A 15,961-nucleotide genomic window follows, 5' to 3' on the forward strand; every position below is an offset into this window, starting at 1 on the left:
ACCAGCCCTACAAGAGTTCCTAAGGGGAACTCTGTGAGTGGAATGTTGCAAAGACTACAAAGGACCAGAGACATCACTACAAGCATGAAACCTACAGATAACACAATGACTCTAAACCCATATTTTCAATAATAACACTGAATGTAAATGGACTAAATGCTCCAATCAAAAGACATAGGGTATGAGAATGGATAAAAAACTAGACCTATCTATATGCTGTCTACAAGAGACTCATTTTAGACCTGAGGACACCTTCAGATTGAAAGTGAGGGGATGGAGAACCATCTATCATGCTACTGTAAGTCAAAATAAAGCTGGAGTAGCCATATTTATACCAGACAAACTAGATTTTAAACTAAAGGCTATAACAAGAGATGGAGAAGAACATTATATCATAATTATGGGGTCTATCCATCAAGAAGAGCTAACAATTATAAATGTTTATGCACCAAATTTGAAAGCACCCAAACATATAAAACAATCACAAACATAAGCAATCTTACTGATAAGAATGTGGTAATTGCAGGGGACTTTAATATTCCACTTACAACAATGGACAGATCATCTAGACAGAAAATCAATAAAGAAACAACAGCCCTGAATGATACACTGGACCAGATGGACTTGACAGATACATTCAGAACTTTTCATCCTAAAGCAGAATATACTTTCTTCTCAAGTGCACATGGAACATTCTCCAAAATAAATTACATACTGGGTCACAAAATAGCCCTCAATAAATATAAAAGAATTGAGATCATACCATGCACACTTTCAGATCACAATGCTATGAAACTTGAAATCAACCACAGGAAAAAGTTTGGAAAACCTCCAAAGGCATGGAGGTTAAAGAACATCCTATTAAAGAATGAACAGGTCAACCAGGCAATTAAAGAAGAAATTTAAAAATATATTGAAATAAATGAAAATGAAAAAACAACAATCAAACCCTGTGGGATGTAGCAAAGGCAGTCCTAAGAGGAAAATACATTGCAGTCCAGGCCTATCTCAAGAAACAAGAAAAACCCCAAATACAAAATCTAATAGCACACCTAAAGGAACTAGAAGCAGAAAAACAAAGAAACCCCAAAGCCAGCAGAATAAGAGAAATAATAACAATCAGAGCAGAAATAAACAATATAGAATCCAAAAAAACAGAACAGATAAATGAAACTAAGAGTTGGTTTTTTGAAAAAATAAACAAAATTGACAAACCCCTAGCCAGACTTCTCAAGAAGAAAAGATAGAGGACCCAAAGAGATAAAATCATGAATAAAAAAAGATCACAAACAACACCACAGAAACACAATTATCAGAGAATACTATGAAAAATTATATGCCAACAAACTGGACAACCTGGAAGAAATGGACAAATTCCTAGACATCCACACACTACCAAAACTCAAACGGGAGGAAATAGAAAATTTTAACAGACCCCTCACCAGCAAAGAAATAGAATCAGTTATCAAAAATCTCCCAACAAATAAGAATCCTGGGCCAGATGGCTTTCCAGGGGAGTTCTACCAAGCATTTAAAGCAGAGTTAATACCTACCCTTCTCAAGCTATACCAAAAAATAGAAACAGAAGGAAAGCTTCCAGACTCATTCTATGACGCCAGCATTATCTTGATTCCCAAACCAGACAGAGACCCCACAAACAAGGAGAATTACAGGCCAATATCCCTGATGAACATGGATGCAAAAATTCTCAACAAGATACTAGATTATTGAATTCAACAGCATGTAAAAAGAATTATTCATCATGATCAAGTGGGATTCATTCCTGGACTGCAGGGCTGGTTCAATATTTGCAAATCAATCAATGTGATACACCACATTAATAAAAGAAAGGATAAGAACAATATGATCCTATCAAATAGATGCAGAAAAAGCATTTGACAAAATACAGCATGCTTTCTTAATAAAAACCCTCAAGAAAGTCAGGATAGAAGGAACATACTTAAACATCATAAAAGCCATATATGAAAAGCCCACAGCTAATTTCATCCTCAATGGGGAAATACTGAGAGCTTTCCCCCTGAGATTAGGAACACGACAGGGATGTCCACTCTCACCACTGTTGTTTAACATAGTGTTGGAAGTCCTAGCTTCCGCAATCAGAAATCAAAATGAAATGAAAGGCATCCAAATTGGCAAAGAAGAAGTCAAACTTTCACTTTCTGCAGATGACATGACACTCTACATACAAAACCCTAAAGACTCCACCAAAAGACTCCTAGAACTGATACATGAATTCAGCAAAGTCCCAGGGTACAAAATCAATGTACAGAAATCGGTTGCATTTTTACACACCAATAATGAAGCAACAGAAAGAGAAATCAAGAAACTGATCCCACTTACAATTGCACCAAGAACCATAAAATACCTAGGAATAAACTTAACCAAAGATGTAAAAGATCTGTATGCTGAAAACTATAGAAAACTTATGAATGAAATTGAAGAAGACAAAAGAAATGGGAAAACATTTCATGCTCATAGATTGGAAGAACAAATATTGTTAAAATGTTAATACTACCCAAAGCAATCTACACATTCAATGCAATCCCAATCAAAATTGCACTGGCATTCTTCTCAAAGCTAAAACAAACAATCCTAAAATTTGTATGGAACCACAAAAGACCCCAAATAGCCAAAGTAACGTTGAAAAAGAAAACCAAAGCAAGAGGCATCACAATCCCGGATTTCAAGCTATATTACAAACCTGTAATCATCAAGACAGTATGGTATTGGCACAAAAATAGACACATAGACCAATGGAATACAATAGAGAACCCAGAATTGGACCCACAAAGGTATGGCCAACTACTCTTTGACAAAGCAGTAAAGAGCATCCAATAGAAAAAAGACAGTCTCTTTAGCAAATGGTGCTGGCAGAACTGGACAGCAACATGCAGAAGAATGATGCTAGACCACTTTCTTACACCATACACAAAAATAAACTCAAAATGGATGAAAGACCTAAAGGTGAAACAGGAACCATCAAAACACTAGAAAAGAAAACAGGCAACCACCTCTTTGACATCAGCCTCAGCAATTTCTTGCTTGACACATCTCCAAAAGCAAGGGAATTAAAAGCAAAAATGAACTATTGGGACCTCATCAAGATAAAAAGCTTCTGCACTGCAAAGGAAACAATCAACAAAACTAAAAGGCAACCAACGGAATGGGAAAAGATATTTGCAAATGACATATCAGATAAAGGGTTAGTATCCAAAATCTATGAAGAACTTACCAAACTCAACACTCAAAAAACAAATAATCCACTGAAGAAATGGGCAGAGACATGAATAGACACTTTTCCAAAGAAGATATCCAGATGGCCAACAGACACATGAAAAGATGCTCCATGTCACTCACCATCAGAGAACTACAAATTAAAACCACACTGAGATACTATCTCACACCGGTCAGAGTAGCTAAAATTAACAACTCAGGAAACTACAGATGCTGGCAAGGATGTAGAGAAATGGGAACCTTCTTGCTTTGTTAGTGGGAATGTAAACTGGTGCAGCCACTCTGGAAAACTGTGGAGGTTCCTCAAAGAATTAAAAATAGAGCTATCCTACGACCCAGCAGTAGCACTATTAAATTTATCCAAGGGATACAGGAATGCTGATTCATAGGGGCACATGTATCCCAATGTTTATAGCAGTGTTTTAAACAATAGCCAAATTATGGAAAGAGCCTAAATGTCCATCACCTGAAGAATGGATAAAGAAGGTATGGTTTATATACACAGTGGAATACTACCTGGCAATGAGAAAGAATGAAATCATGCCATTTGCAGCAACATGGATAAAACTGAAAGGTATTACGCTGAGTGAAATGAGTCAGAGAAGGACAGATATCATATGTTTCACTCATATGTGGATCTGAAGAAACTTAACAGAAGACCATAGGGGAAGGGAAGGGGAACAAAATAGTTACAAACAGAAAGGGAAGTAGGCAAACCATAAGAGACTCTTAAATACAAACTGAGGGTGGATGGAGGAGTTGTGGAGAGGGAAAAATGGGTGATGGGCATTAAGGAGGGCACTTGTTGGGATGAGTACTGGGTGTTGTATGTAAGCAACGAACCACGGGAATCTACCCCGAAAACCAAGAGCACACTTTACACACTGTATGTTAGCCAATGTGAGAATAAATTATATTAAAAATAATAAAAATAAAAATTATTAAAATTTGTAAATTCATCAGAAAGATATGACAATCCTAAATGTGTGTGTGTACTTATTAGAGCTTCAAATTACATGAAAAAAATTTATAGAACTAAGAAAAGGACAAAGCCACTGTGCAAAAATATCTCTGAAGACACAGAACATCTCTATGATACAATAAAACCAACTACCTTGAACAAATTAACATTTATAAACATTACCTCACAACTGCAGAATACACATTCTTTTCAGATGTGTTATGAAATGTGCACAATAAAACAAATCTCAGTACATTTTAAAAGACAAAAATCTTACTATGTTTTCTAACATAAACAGAAGTAAATAACAAGACATCTTTAAAAATCCAAAAATATTTGAAAATTAAACATTTCTTTTAAAAATGAATCAAAGAAAAAAGTCACAAGAGAAAAAAATATTCTGAACTCAGTAATGATGAAAATATTACCTATCAAGATTTGGATTCAGCTAAAGCAATCCTTAGAGGAATTTTATTTTTTATTTTTTATTTTTTTTTATTTTATTTTTTTTTTTTCAACGTTTATTTATTTTTGGGACAGAGAGAGACAGAGCATGAACGGGGGAGGGGCAGAGAGAGAGGGAGACACAGAATCGGAAACAGGCTCCAGGCTCTGAGCCATCAGCCCAGAGCCCGACGCGGGGCTCGAACTCACGGACCGCGAGATCGTGACCTGGCTGAAGTCGGACGCTTAACCGACTGCGCCACCCAGGCGCCCCAAATCCTTAGAGGAATTTTAAATGACTATGTGAAAGGAGAAGAAAGGCTTAAAATCAATTACCTAAGTTTCCATATTAAGCTGGAAAAAGGAATGCAAATTAAACTCAAAGTAAGTGGATAGAAATAATAAAGATCAAAGCAGATATCAATGAAATAAAAAACAAAGAATAGGGAAAAAGAAACAACAAAACCAAAATTTGGTTCTTTGGAAAGAATTGTGATATACTGCTAAAAAGACTCATCAAGAAAGAAGTGAGAAAAAACACAAATTATATCTGAAATGAAAGAGGGAACATCACTATAGATTCTGCAGGCATTAAAAAAAGTGTAAAGGGAATATTATGAAACATGTTTTGTCAATATATTGGAAAACACTGATGAAGTGAACAAAGTCCTTGAAAAACAAAACTTTCTAAAATTGGCATGATGAAACAGAAAATCTGAATAGCCCTCTGTCTATTACAGAAATGAAATTCTTGTCCAAATTTTCCTATAAACAAAACTTCAGGTAAGTTTCACTGGTGAGTTCCATCAAACATTTACAGAAGAAATTATACCACTCATATAAAAGCACCATAAGAACACACAGGAGGAAGGAATACTTTCAAATCATTTTATGAGGCCAGCATAATCCTGATGCCATAGTCTGACAAGGGCATTAAAAGAAAATCATAGAGCAGTATTTTCCATGACCTTAGATTGAAAAATCCTTGACAAAATATACTGAACTGCTATTTTTGCTAATATTAATAACTGAATTATAGTTATTTGAAATACAAGATAAAACTTTCAGTTTGTTTCCTTATGTAGGAATCCCATAGATCCTGACTCTGGCAGCCCCACCCCCAGCCCTCGCTGAAAGGTATTTAGAAGGTATAGGGCTGGTTGTACCACCCCTTACAGAAGGACAAATAACGCACAGCCTGAACCCTGAAGAGCAAAGTCCTTGCCATTAGAATGGGCCTCCAGATCAGTCTGTAACAACCACATCCCCTACATCTTCCTTATCACCAGTATAGAACAAAGCTGCCAAAAGAACTGGTGAAAAATCTCAAAACCACAGTATTATTGCCCACTCAATAAATATATGCTTAATTAATTAATTAATTGGCTAATTCAAAATTACTGAGTAAAATCCAAGTAATAGAAATTGCCCTGATTGAAGGAGTGCTCCTCAAATAGGGTGTTACTCATACATTGGACAGGACACTCCTACTGGGTGGGCTATCTCACACGCTGTAAGACATTCTGTATCCCTGGTCCCCTGGGCCCTATATTTCAGTAGCAACCCAAATCAATATGTCATCAGAAAATAAACAAAAGCAGGGTGCCTGGGTGGCTCTGTTGGTTGCGCGTCTGACTCTTGATTTCAGCTCAGGTCATAATCCCAGGGTCGTGGGATCCAACCCCACATGGGGCTCCAAGCTAAGTGTGGAGCCTACTTAAGATTGTGTCACTCTCTCCCTCTGTCCCTCTCACCTGCTCATACTCTCACTCTCTCTAAAATAAAATTAAAAATTAAAAATTAAAAAACAAAAGCAAAACCAAAATACACCCTCACCCATTTCTATACTCCCTGTTGGAAAGCTATACTACTGGGAGTTCAGGACCAAATTTCTAACCAATGTATTTAAAAACACTGGACCATGATATCACATAAAGAGAGGCTATGACAGGAAAACAGCATGTTCTCCCTGAAACCATACACAGCTATTGTCTTAATCAACAGCCTCCTGAAGGGGTCTGCACATCCCAAGGGATGAAGAAGATGTCTGCTGTGGTGTGCACAACTTCTATTTACTTTTATTTCATCTTTAAAAGGGCAAAGAATAAAACGCAGCATTACTAATATTTAATAAGTGGACTGATAATCATACACCTATATAACAAACATATATTGGAGATCCATGCACAAACATTTTTTACCAATAAAGATGCGAGATCAGAACAAGCTCAGAGGCGTGTGGTTTTGAGGGGCCTTCTGAGCTGATGCAGTGTCCCCTCCAAGGCTACGGGACGGGATGCTGGTTGGGTTCTCCAAACGATACTACTTTGTGAGTACTATACCTTCACAATGTGGGAATCCGATCTGTGACAAAATCTGTTTCAAGGTCAATTTTTTGCTCTTAAGCCCATGTAGTTGAAGCCATTCCTCAGATGAGATGAGACTCTGCCCGGCCAAATCTGTCTTGGTGTTGCTTAGTCTCTCTTGCCCCTGCAGCTGCTGCTCAGAGATGGTGGAAGATGAATCTGCTAGCTCCATCTCGGAATCAGGATCTAAATCACAGAGACCTCCTATAAGGGCAAGTGTGAAAATCAGACTTCCTGAAGACTTGGAACCAATCTAACATCAACAGGGGATTGCTTTAATATAAATTACAGTGCAACCATTAAGTGGAATTCTATCTACCAGTTAAAATTTTTAATATAGATGTATATTTGCCAACAAAGATGCCCACATATATTGCTAAAATTTATCCATAAAATTCAATCTGCATCCATCCATACTCCTATACACACAGAAGAACACCTAGAAAGGTAAATACCAACAGGTTACAGTAGTTTTATCTGTGTGGTGGGAATATGTGTAGTTTTTGCCTTTTCCATACTGTTTAAATTTTTACACTGAATATTTAGACATTTCTGAAAGAGGATTTACTTTCATAATCAGAAAAAATGCAAAGTTCTTCCATTTTGGAAAATAAACATTCGCTCCCGAACCTTCATTACACATCAGTATTCCAATTATAATTGCACCTGACCTTTCACTTCCAAAGGATAAAGAGGGTAAAACCCTGAGAGGAAACACACCTGTTCTGTAAGTGGAGCGTCTAATTGGGAGCTAGTGATAGCGTGGGAACTGGATTGCAGCTCAGCCCAGCTAGAATACATGGATTCACTTGCCAAATGTTTTATTTTAAAGTTGGACTTAAACATTCTGAATCATGTAGCCAGCTGTTCTGGGACCAGCTGGACTCAAGGCAATATGCTACATATTAAACTTATCTAGACCCGCCTAAATATAGTGTGCACAAGAGGAAAGGAGTGGCCAGACGGTAATGCAATCTTAACCCACTCATCACAACTTCAAGGCAGGGCCTGATTAACTTGGAGAAAGACAAAGGTCTGCTCTTCTCTGTACCCAGAGTGTGAAACACATATAAATTTGTTCCCTGGACTATAAAACTTCAACAAGAGTAGTTTCCCATTTCTAAAACTCCAAACATTCCCTGCACGACTCTGTTACAGTTTGAACAATCAAATACAGAAATCAGTTGAACAGGGGCACCTGGGTGGCTCAGTCGGTTAAGCATCCTACTTTAACTCAGGTCATGATCTCAAGGTTCGTGAATTCAACCCCCACATCAGGCTGTGCGCTGACAGCTCAGAGCCTGGAGCCTGTTTCAGGTTCTGTGTTTCCCTCTCTCTCTCTGCCACTCCCCTGCTTGTGCGTTCTCTCTCTCTCTCTCTCTCTCTCTCTCTCTCTCTCTCAAAAAAAAAATCATCTTTAAAAAACATTTTTTAATAAATAAAAAAAAGAAATCAGTTGGACATAGGCTAGGGAGTTTTCATAAAAAGATGTTAGAAATATTATTATTAGCAATGAATGAGTTTTTCGTGGGTAAGCACTTGATTGCAAAGAGCTATGTCCAAATAAATTATTTAGAAATCATTATCCTTTAGTAATTGTGCCTTGTTTATATACCCTCTTTTATTCCAAGTACCTTTTACCCTCAAATTCCCAGTTGTCTGAGCTACTAAGTTTGGGCTTCTCCTCTGACTTTAGACTTACAGAATGTGAAAACAAGAACAGACTTTAACTTTCTTTTTGAGATCTGTCCAACAAAGACTGCCAGCTGAAGAACTTTTAAATTTGGTTAACAGTTCCTATAGAAACAAGAAAAGTAATCTCAGAATAAAGATTTTTTACTATCTCATCATTTCCAGTTAATCTTTCTTTTCCCTGACACACACTCACCCACCTCCTATGTTTTTCTTACTAGAGGGAGCTACATGTCAGAGGTTCAAAAGGGGGCAAGCTATACAAATTGTCTTACAAGGCTCCTAAACTGGATTTTGGACATTTAAAGAAAGTTTCAGAAGAGTCATACATTTTTTTATATAAGATTTTCTTTTTTTTTAATGTTTATTTTTGAGAAAGAGACAGAGCATGAGCAGGGGAGGGGCAGAGAGAGAGGGAGACAGACTCTGAAGCAGGCTCCAGGCTCCCAGCTGTCAGCGCAGAGCCCGATGTGGGGCTTGAACTCATGAACCACGAGATCATGACCTGAGCAGAAGTCAGATGCTTAACCAACTGAGCCACCCAGGCCCGAACATGTTCTTGATCCCAAACAAAATACAACTGAATCCTCCAGCTAAGGTGCATGCCCCAGTGCCTCCTGCACTCACGTGGCTTAAAAAAATTTTTAAATAAATATTTTTAAAAAGGTCTGGTTGGCTCTATTGAATTTGAGAAACTGTATGAGTCATTCTGATTCAGATCTTGACTAAGGATTTTTAAGCCTAAGACTACCCACATTGTCAGAAATGAAAGAACCTGGAAAATGGAAATAATCCGAGAAAACAGGAAGAAAGGGGTGCCTGGGTGGCTCGGGTGATTAAACGTCCAAACAGAAGGGATCATTCTACTCAGGCTGTATAAGAGATACTCTGTCAGGGGGCGTCTGGGTGGCTCAGTTGGTTGAACGTCCAACTTTGGCTCAGGTCATGATCTCACGGTTCATGAGTTCAAGCCCCACATTGGGCTCTGCACTAACAGCTAGGAACCTGGAGCCTGCTTCAGATTCCGTGTCTCCTTCTCTCTCTCTCTCTCTCTCTCTGGGAAAAATAAATAAACATTTAAAAAAATTTTTTTAATTAAAAAAAAAAAGATACTCTGTCAGAGCAAGGGAGCCTGCCAGAGTAATGATGCCAAATGACCCAACAAAGCAACCCCTCCACACACTGCCCACCTGCTTTCCCATAACTAAGCTGGTCTCAGGCAGTTCTCCTATGTGAAATCTTAGAGTTCAAGGCCCATTTCAAACTCTATCCCCTCTATTAAGCCTCTCCAGACCCCCTCCCCAACCTTCCGCAGCATGTTTCCAGCAAAGTTCCAACTGTCACTTTGACACTTCACCAATATGACCTTGGGCACTTCAGGTTTGCCTTGTCTAAACTAAAAGGTTCAATGATTGCAGGGACAAACTATATGAATGTCCTCAGTACAGTGCCTTAAATACAGCAGGCACTTTGTAAGGGTGTTGGATTAAATTGATCACTCAGAATTACTAAGAATCCTGATTTTTTAAAAAAATTTTTAACATTTATTTGTTTTTGAGAGGGGGGGGAGGGGCAGAAAGAGGGGGACAGAGGATCCGAAGCAGGCTCTGTGCTGACAGCAGAGAGCCCAATGTGGGGCTCAAACTCAGGAACCATGAGATCATGACCTGAGCTAAAGTCGGACGTTTAATCAACTGAGCCACCCAGGCACTCTGAGAATCCTAATTTTTCAATAAGGCAGCAATTTTTTTTAGGTCAAACAAGGCTAAAATCGGGGAATAGCGTCTCTTTAACAGAGACATTTTATTTTCCAGATATTACTATGTTGTTATTATTATTACTATGACTTCAGAATCTCTTCATCTGAGGTTATTACAAATTGGGGAACAGAGGAATCCAGAAGTAAGAAACAACAAGTCCAGTTGAACACTGCCCTAAGTTTCAAAAGCTATCTCAAGAGCTAAAGTTTAGGGAAATAGGAAGGGATTTCCAAAAAAGAATGTGGAAATATAAACAAACAAAAAAAAAAAAAATAGAAGAAAAAAAAAAAAAAGAAGTGAAAGTCTGAGCTGAAGGTAAGAGCAGGGAGGCAGAGCTTGGGGGAACACAGAAAGGTTAAGTCGGCAGAAGTCAAAAGCCCAAACCAAGGGAACAAGGGGCTCCAAGTGCAGCCAGTCTGTACTGCTGAAGTCTGCCCATAGGGAGCAGCCAAGAGATGCCCCAAGGTTGTTCTGAGGTGAGCACCTTGGGGAAGTTCTCATGGTTTAAGAGATTGGGTCCTACATAGTCAGAGGTTGAGGCACAATGCACTTCAAGTCCATTAATTCAGATTAAACATTCGGTATACTCCTGTTTTATTATCAACACCCAAAACTTCTATATCATTGTTAATTCTTACTGAAAATGAAGCGTAGGTTAGGTGGATATATCTTGTGATTTATGTGAGTTTTGAATTATAATTATTCCAGGGAGAAAGGAAGCTGGGTCAAGCCGCTTGGGTATCCTCCTGCAACTCTCCCCCAGAAACCCTTAATCTACTTCTCCCTCCATTTTCCTGCCCTTAAAGAGCAAGGCTAGCCTGTGATCATCTGCTCAAATAATGTGGGTAGAGGCAAGGACAGTGAAATGGACTGGCCCACGGCTGAGAAAATGTAGCCAAGAAAAGAAGATCTAAGAATAACTGGGCTGCTTTAGGAAGGTCATTGCTGAGAAGAAAGAAACCAAGAGCTCCCAAGAAGATAAAAGAAAACTCTACCAAGTGGAAACTAAGCCTAATTAAGTTTTATGTCCATATGAAAAGAGCAAAAGAGGGGCGCCTGGGTGGCGCAGTCGGTTAAGCGTCCGACTTCAGCCAGGTCACGATCTCCCGGTCCGGGAGTTCGAGCCCCGCGTCAGGCTCTGGGCTGATGGCTCAGAGCCTGGAGCCTGTTTCCGATTCTGTGTCTCCCTCTCTCTTTGCCCCTCCCCCGTTCATGCTCTGTCTCTCTCTGTCCCAAAAATAAATAAACGTTGAAAAAAAAAAATTTTTTTTTAAATAATTAAAAAAAAAAAAAAAAAGAAAAGAGCAAAAGACAATGGAGTTTGTCCTAGTGAGGTGATTATTAAAACCATGTAAGTGTAGAAGAAAGGGAGAGAGAGGGGATATCCCAGAACGGAAAGTTGTAGAAATCTGGACACAAGCAAATCCCTTTGTTTTGGACTATTCGTGTTCTCACTATTTCTTAAAAATAAATTTCTCCTGGGGGGTGCCTAAGTGGCTCAGTTGGCTAAACGTCCAACTCTTTATTTTGGCTCAGGTCATGATCTCAGGGTTGGTGAGATGGAGCCGGCCAGTTGGGCTCTGCGCTGACAGTGCGGAGCCTACATGGGAATCTCTCTCTTTCAAAAATGAACATAAAATAATAAATAAATAAATAAATAAATAACAAATATCTCCTGGTTTGTATTAATTCCAAAGCCTTATTACTGTTGGCCTATGATAAGACAGAAAGCAGGAAACTGGTTCTCCGCCAGAGCGGTTGAGCTCCGCTGGGAGTGGGTATGGTGGTTAGAGCTGTGCAGTAGGAGGGGTCGGTACCTTGTATCTCAGCCTGACCACAGAACCAAATAGTTAAGTGAACCTGGGAAAATCGTTGAGCTTTTGTGGAGGGCAGTGCAAGTCTCAAACTGCATAATTCCAAGCTTTCCCTCCACACCCTGCTGGAAACCTTGGCACCTGGAAGGTTCTGGCGTGGAAGGGATCGCATCCCACTTACTAGGCAATCTGTCGGATGAAAGACAAGACGGTTCCTGTTCAGCAGCCGCCCTCCCATTGTCTGGGGGCCTTCTGACCCCCGAGGGCGGGTGAGACGCGCATCCCCCTGGTTGATAAAGCACCAACTCCCTCGGGCAAAGGGTCGGCGCTTGGCTCGAAGGACTCCAGACGTTCTATTTCTCTGTGATCCGAGAGCTAAACTCAGGGCATGTTGACCACGGCGTAGCCCCGGTTGCTCGGACGCGGCCAACCACAGCAGGGCTCCCTGAGCCGGCCCCGCCCACGGAGCGTGCGCCCAGTGGAGGCGGGGCCAGCGGGACGAAGGGGCGGGGCTCTAAGGCAGGGTCCGGGGCGAGGTTGCGAAGGAGGGTGTGCCGGATTCCTGAGGCACCCAAGGTCACCACCTCAGACCCAAAGCAAGGGCCCCCACGCTAGGGGACACGGTGGATGGCACTGCCCTCTATGCCTGCTGTTATAGGGAAAATTAACAACGACGGTGAATATTTATTAACTAAGTTAACAAGCAGATAAACATACTGACGAGCCTGGGTAAGGGGCGAGAAAGGCGCCAAGGCGGGAGGTAGGCCAGTACATTGCAGCAAACATTGCAATTAACTTTTGTACGTGCTTTGCAGCGTGTAGAGCACTTACACCTGTGTAATTTTAATTTTCACCTGAACGCTGTGAAGAGCTATTTTCTTCAATTTACGGTTGGGGGAAAGAAGCTTAAAGAGGTGGGGCAGTTACAGATCACTCAGGGGTGGAGCGAATGTGAAGCTAAGAGCTGCAGTTTTGGAGGAGGGGCTGCAATTACCGAAAATACCCTTTTCTATCAGATATGAGTATTCCTATAGTATTATTTTCTCCATTCGGCTTTGTTTTTAACCCTTATTTTTACTGTATCAAGTAAGCAAAGAGCTCAAAATACATGCCTGTGATTTTTCAGTCACTCAAATAAAATTGTGCTTACGAAATACATCTTTAAATCCTTAATAAAAGATCCCACAGGCAAGTATTGTTTTACTATGTTGGGATATTAAAGTGTGTTTTAGATTACAAAACTCAAAAAGTGACCAGATCATTTGTAGGTTTTTGAATCAAAGAACAAATAAAACATAGTTAATAATCAAACTGAACAATTCTGTCCCCAACAAAAAAAAATCTACTTCACCCACAGAGTTATTTTCCTACATTCTTTTAATGCCTTCATAACTTTAAAAGTACCAAAATGTTTGATCTCAGATCAAAGATCATTCCATAACATTATTAGATTGTATACCGCTGACCCTGCAAAGACACCTGCAACCACACCACTAAAGAACAATTCAACAGTACACAAATTCAACAGTACAAAAAAAGGTTGTGTTCAGAAGGAGAGTAGTACAGCAGCCACGCCCACATTTGCCAATGCCACAGTGATCCTGGCTGTCCCCACCCTGCCAGACTAATATTGGGTCTCAGGGGTTAGATAGAGCACAAAACATTCACACAGCCAAAACCCTGCCTTACATAGTCACACCAGACACTCCTATCCTCACCTTCACCCCGTGCATTTTCCTTTTCCTGGGACACTCGCCACTTATATGCGAGTAACTGCAGATGATTCTATGCTTTAGTCAATTATATATATGTGCCTGCATGAGTAAGTTCATATGAAAATGTGAAACATGAATTACTTTAATTGCAGATAGACAAATGAGCAGATTAGGTCCTTTTGCAGTACTGCATAGTTGATTCTGACTTGAATTCAGCTAGCCACAGGATGATTCACCTTTTTGTTTGTTGGGTGGTCTGGAATAAGAATACCTTTTGCACAGTTGTGATATACCATTGTACTGAACTTTAACAAATTTGTTTTGAATTTACACTTCACAGATCACTTGTATCCTACTCTCAACCTCAGTAATTGGCACTTACCATCTGACTCCCATCCTTACCTTCAGATTCTTTGCCACTGCCCACAACATAAACGCTCCAGCAGAGACTCTATTGTCCCTGCCTCTGACTACAGATGCCTTTACTCAGATCACTCCCCTCACCTGGATCACACTACTTGGGAGCCACAGACCCCCAGGTCATTCACAGTCAGCTCAAGCTCTTCTCTCTTCACAAAACCTTTCATGGACACTCCAGTCCCAGTAATTTTTCTCCACGTGTCCAGACTCAGAGCAGCCATTGTCAGCACTCTTGGCAGTGGTATACTGCCTTGTGACAGCTTTTCCATTGTTATTTGACCTTTGTGCTGTTTTTTCAGGTTGAATCATTTTTCTTTTTCTTTAAACAAGTCTATCATGGGCACTACTTGTGTTTATGATCATGATTAGAATCTTTGGGGGTGGGGGAGGTCAATAAAGAGAAGAAAAGCAGTTTTCCTAAGCCCACTGCAAGAACTGGAGTCAGAGGAGCAGTAGAATATTGATCAAGGGAATCATATATGTGTGTGAAAAAGAGTTGGAGGTGGACTTAACCCAGAAGCATTCCTCAGAAGAGGAAGGAAGGGGGAGAGGAACAAGAGGAGGATGGAGTTGAGCAAGTAAGTCAGACTGCAGTTGAGGCTGAGTGTTGGTTGGCACTGTTGGTCTAGGGTGTTTGGGCCGTCAGAGGCTGCCTTGAGAGAGGCGGATAGAAGCAGGGGAAGGCAAAGTACAAATGAACATTTGTATATATTATGTTCTGCACTTCACTGTTCACTATTTGGGGAGTGGCTGCAAACCTGTGGCTCTCAATTTAACATCTCAATTTAACAGAGCTTTTAGGCATAACTGTTCTACTCTTGATAATTACTATGTTCAGGGTTAACCAACATTTAAAATAATAGCTAGAATTTATTAAAAGCACTTAAAGTGCTTTGTTCTCAGCACTTTAAATATATCACTTCTTTTAATCCTTACAAAGCTCCAGAAGGAAAATGCTATGATTATCCCCATTTTACGGATAAGTAAACTGAGATACAAGATTAGGCAACTAGGCAAGCCAAGGCCACTCAGCTAGTGAATGGTGAATCCAGAATTTGAACCCAGGCAGCTTTTATCAACACCCTGCCCTCTTAATTACATGCTGTGTTGATCAATTGTTGGCCCTAAATTTCTCCAAAAGAAATTTTCTGTCATCCCAGTTGTATAGTTTTCATTTAGAACTCCTCCCTGGCCCTGAATGGGTTTTTACCACCACACATCTCAATGTTAAATGGAATAAAGTAGGTATGGTGTGGTTTTTTTTGTTTTTGTTTTGTTTTGTTTTGTTTTTTATTTTGGGAAAGAGAGAGGAGCAGGAGAGGGAGGGAGAGAGAGAATCCCCAGGACGCTCTGTGCTGTCAACACAGAGCTTGATACAGAGCTCCACCTCATGAACCATGAGATCATGACCTGAGCGGAAATCAAGTGTTGGCTGCTTAACAGACTGAGTCACCCAGACACCCCAAACAGATCTGTTTTCTAATTACCTCTCCCTCCTACACTTCCTGTTAACTTTGCAAATGTGCCATTGTTT

General features: G+C 40.0%; 1 protein-coding gene across 1 annotated transcript in view; it reads right to left on the bottom strand.

The window, feature by feature from the left end:
* The window catches only part of VWA3B (von Willebrand factor A domain containing 3B), a 208,361-nt gene extending 195,664 nt beyond the window's left edge, over positions 1-12,697 (bottom strand). The window contains 2 exon segments of the mRNA XM_045445795.1: positions 7,003-7,230; positions 12,474-12,697. Of these exon segments, the coding sequence (XP_045301751.1) occupies positions 7,003-7,198 (196 nt within the window). The 5' untranslated portion in view covers positions 7,199-7,230; positions 12,474-12,697.
* Positions 12,698-15,961: the final 3,264 nt, after the last annotated feature.

This window comes from Leopardus geoffroyi, chromosome A3, assembly GCF_018350155.1.
Source record: "Leopardus geoffroyi isolate Oge1 chromosome A3, O.geoffroyi_Oge1_pat1.0, whole genome shotgun sequence".
NCBI lineage: Eukaryota > Metazoa > Chordata > Mammalia > Carnivora > Felidae > Leopardus > Leopardus geoffroyi.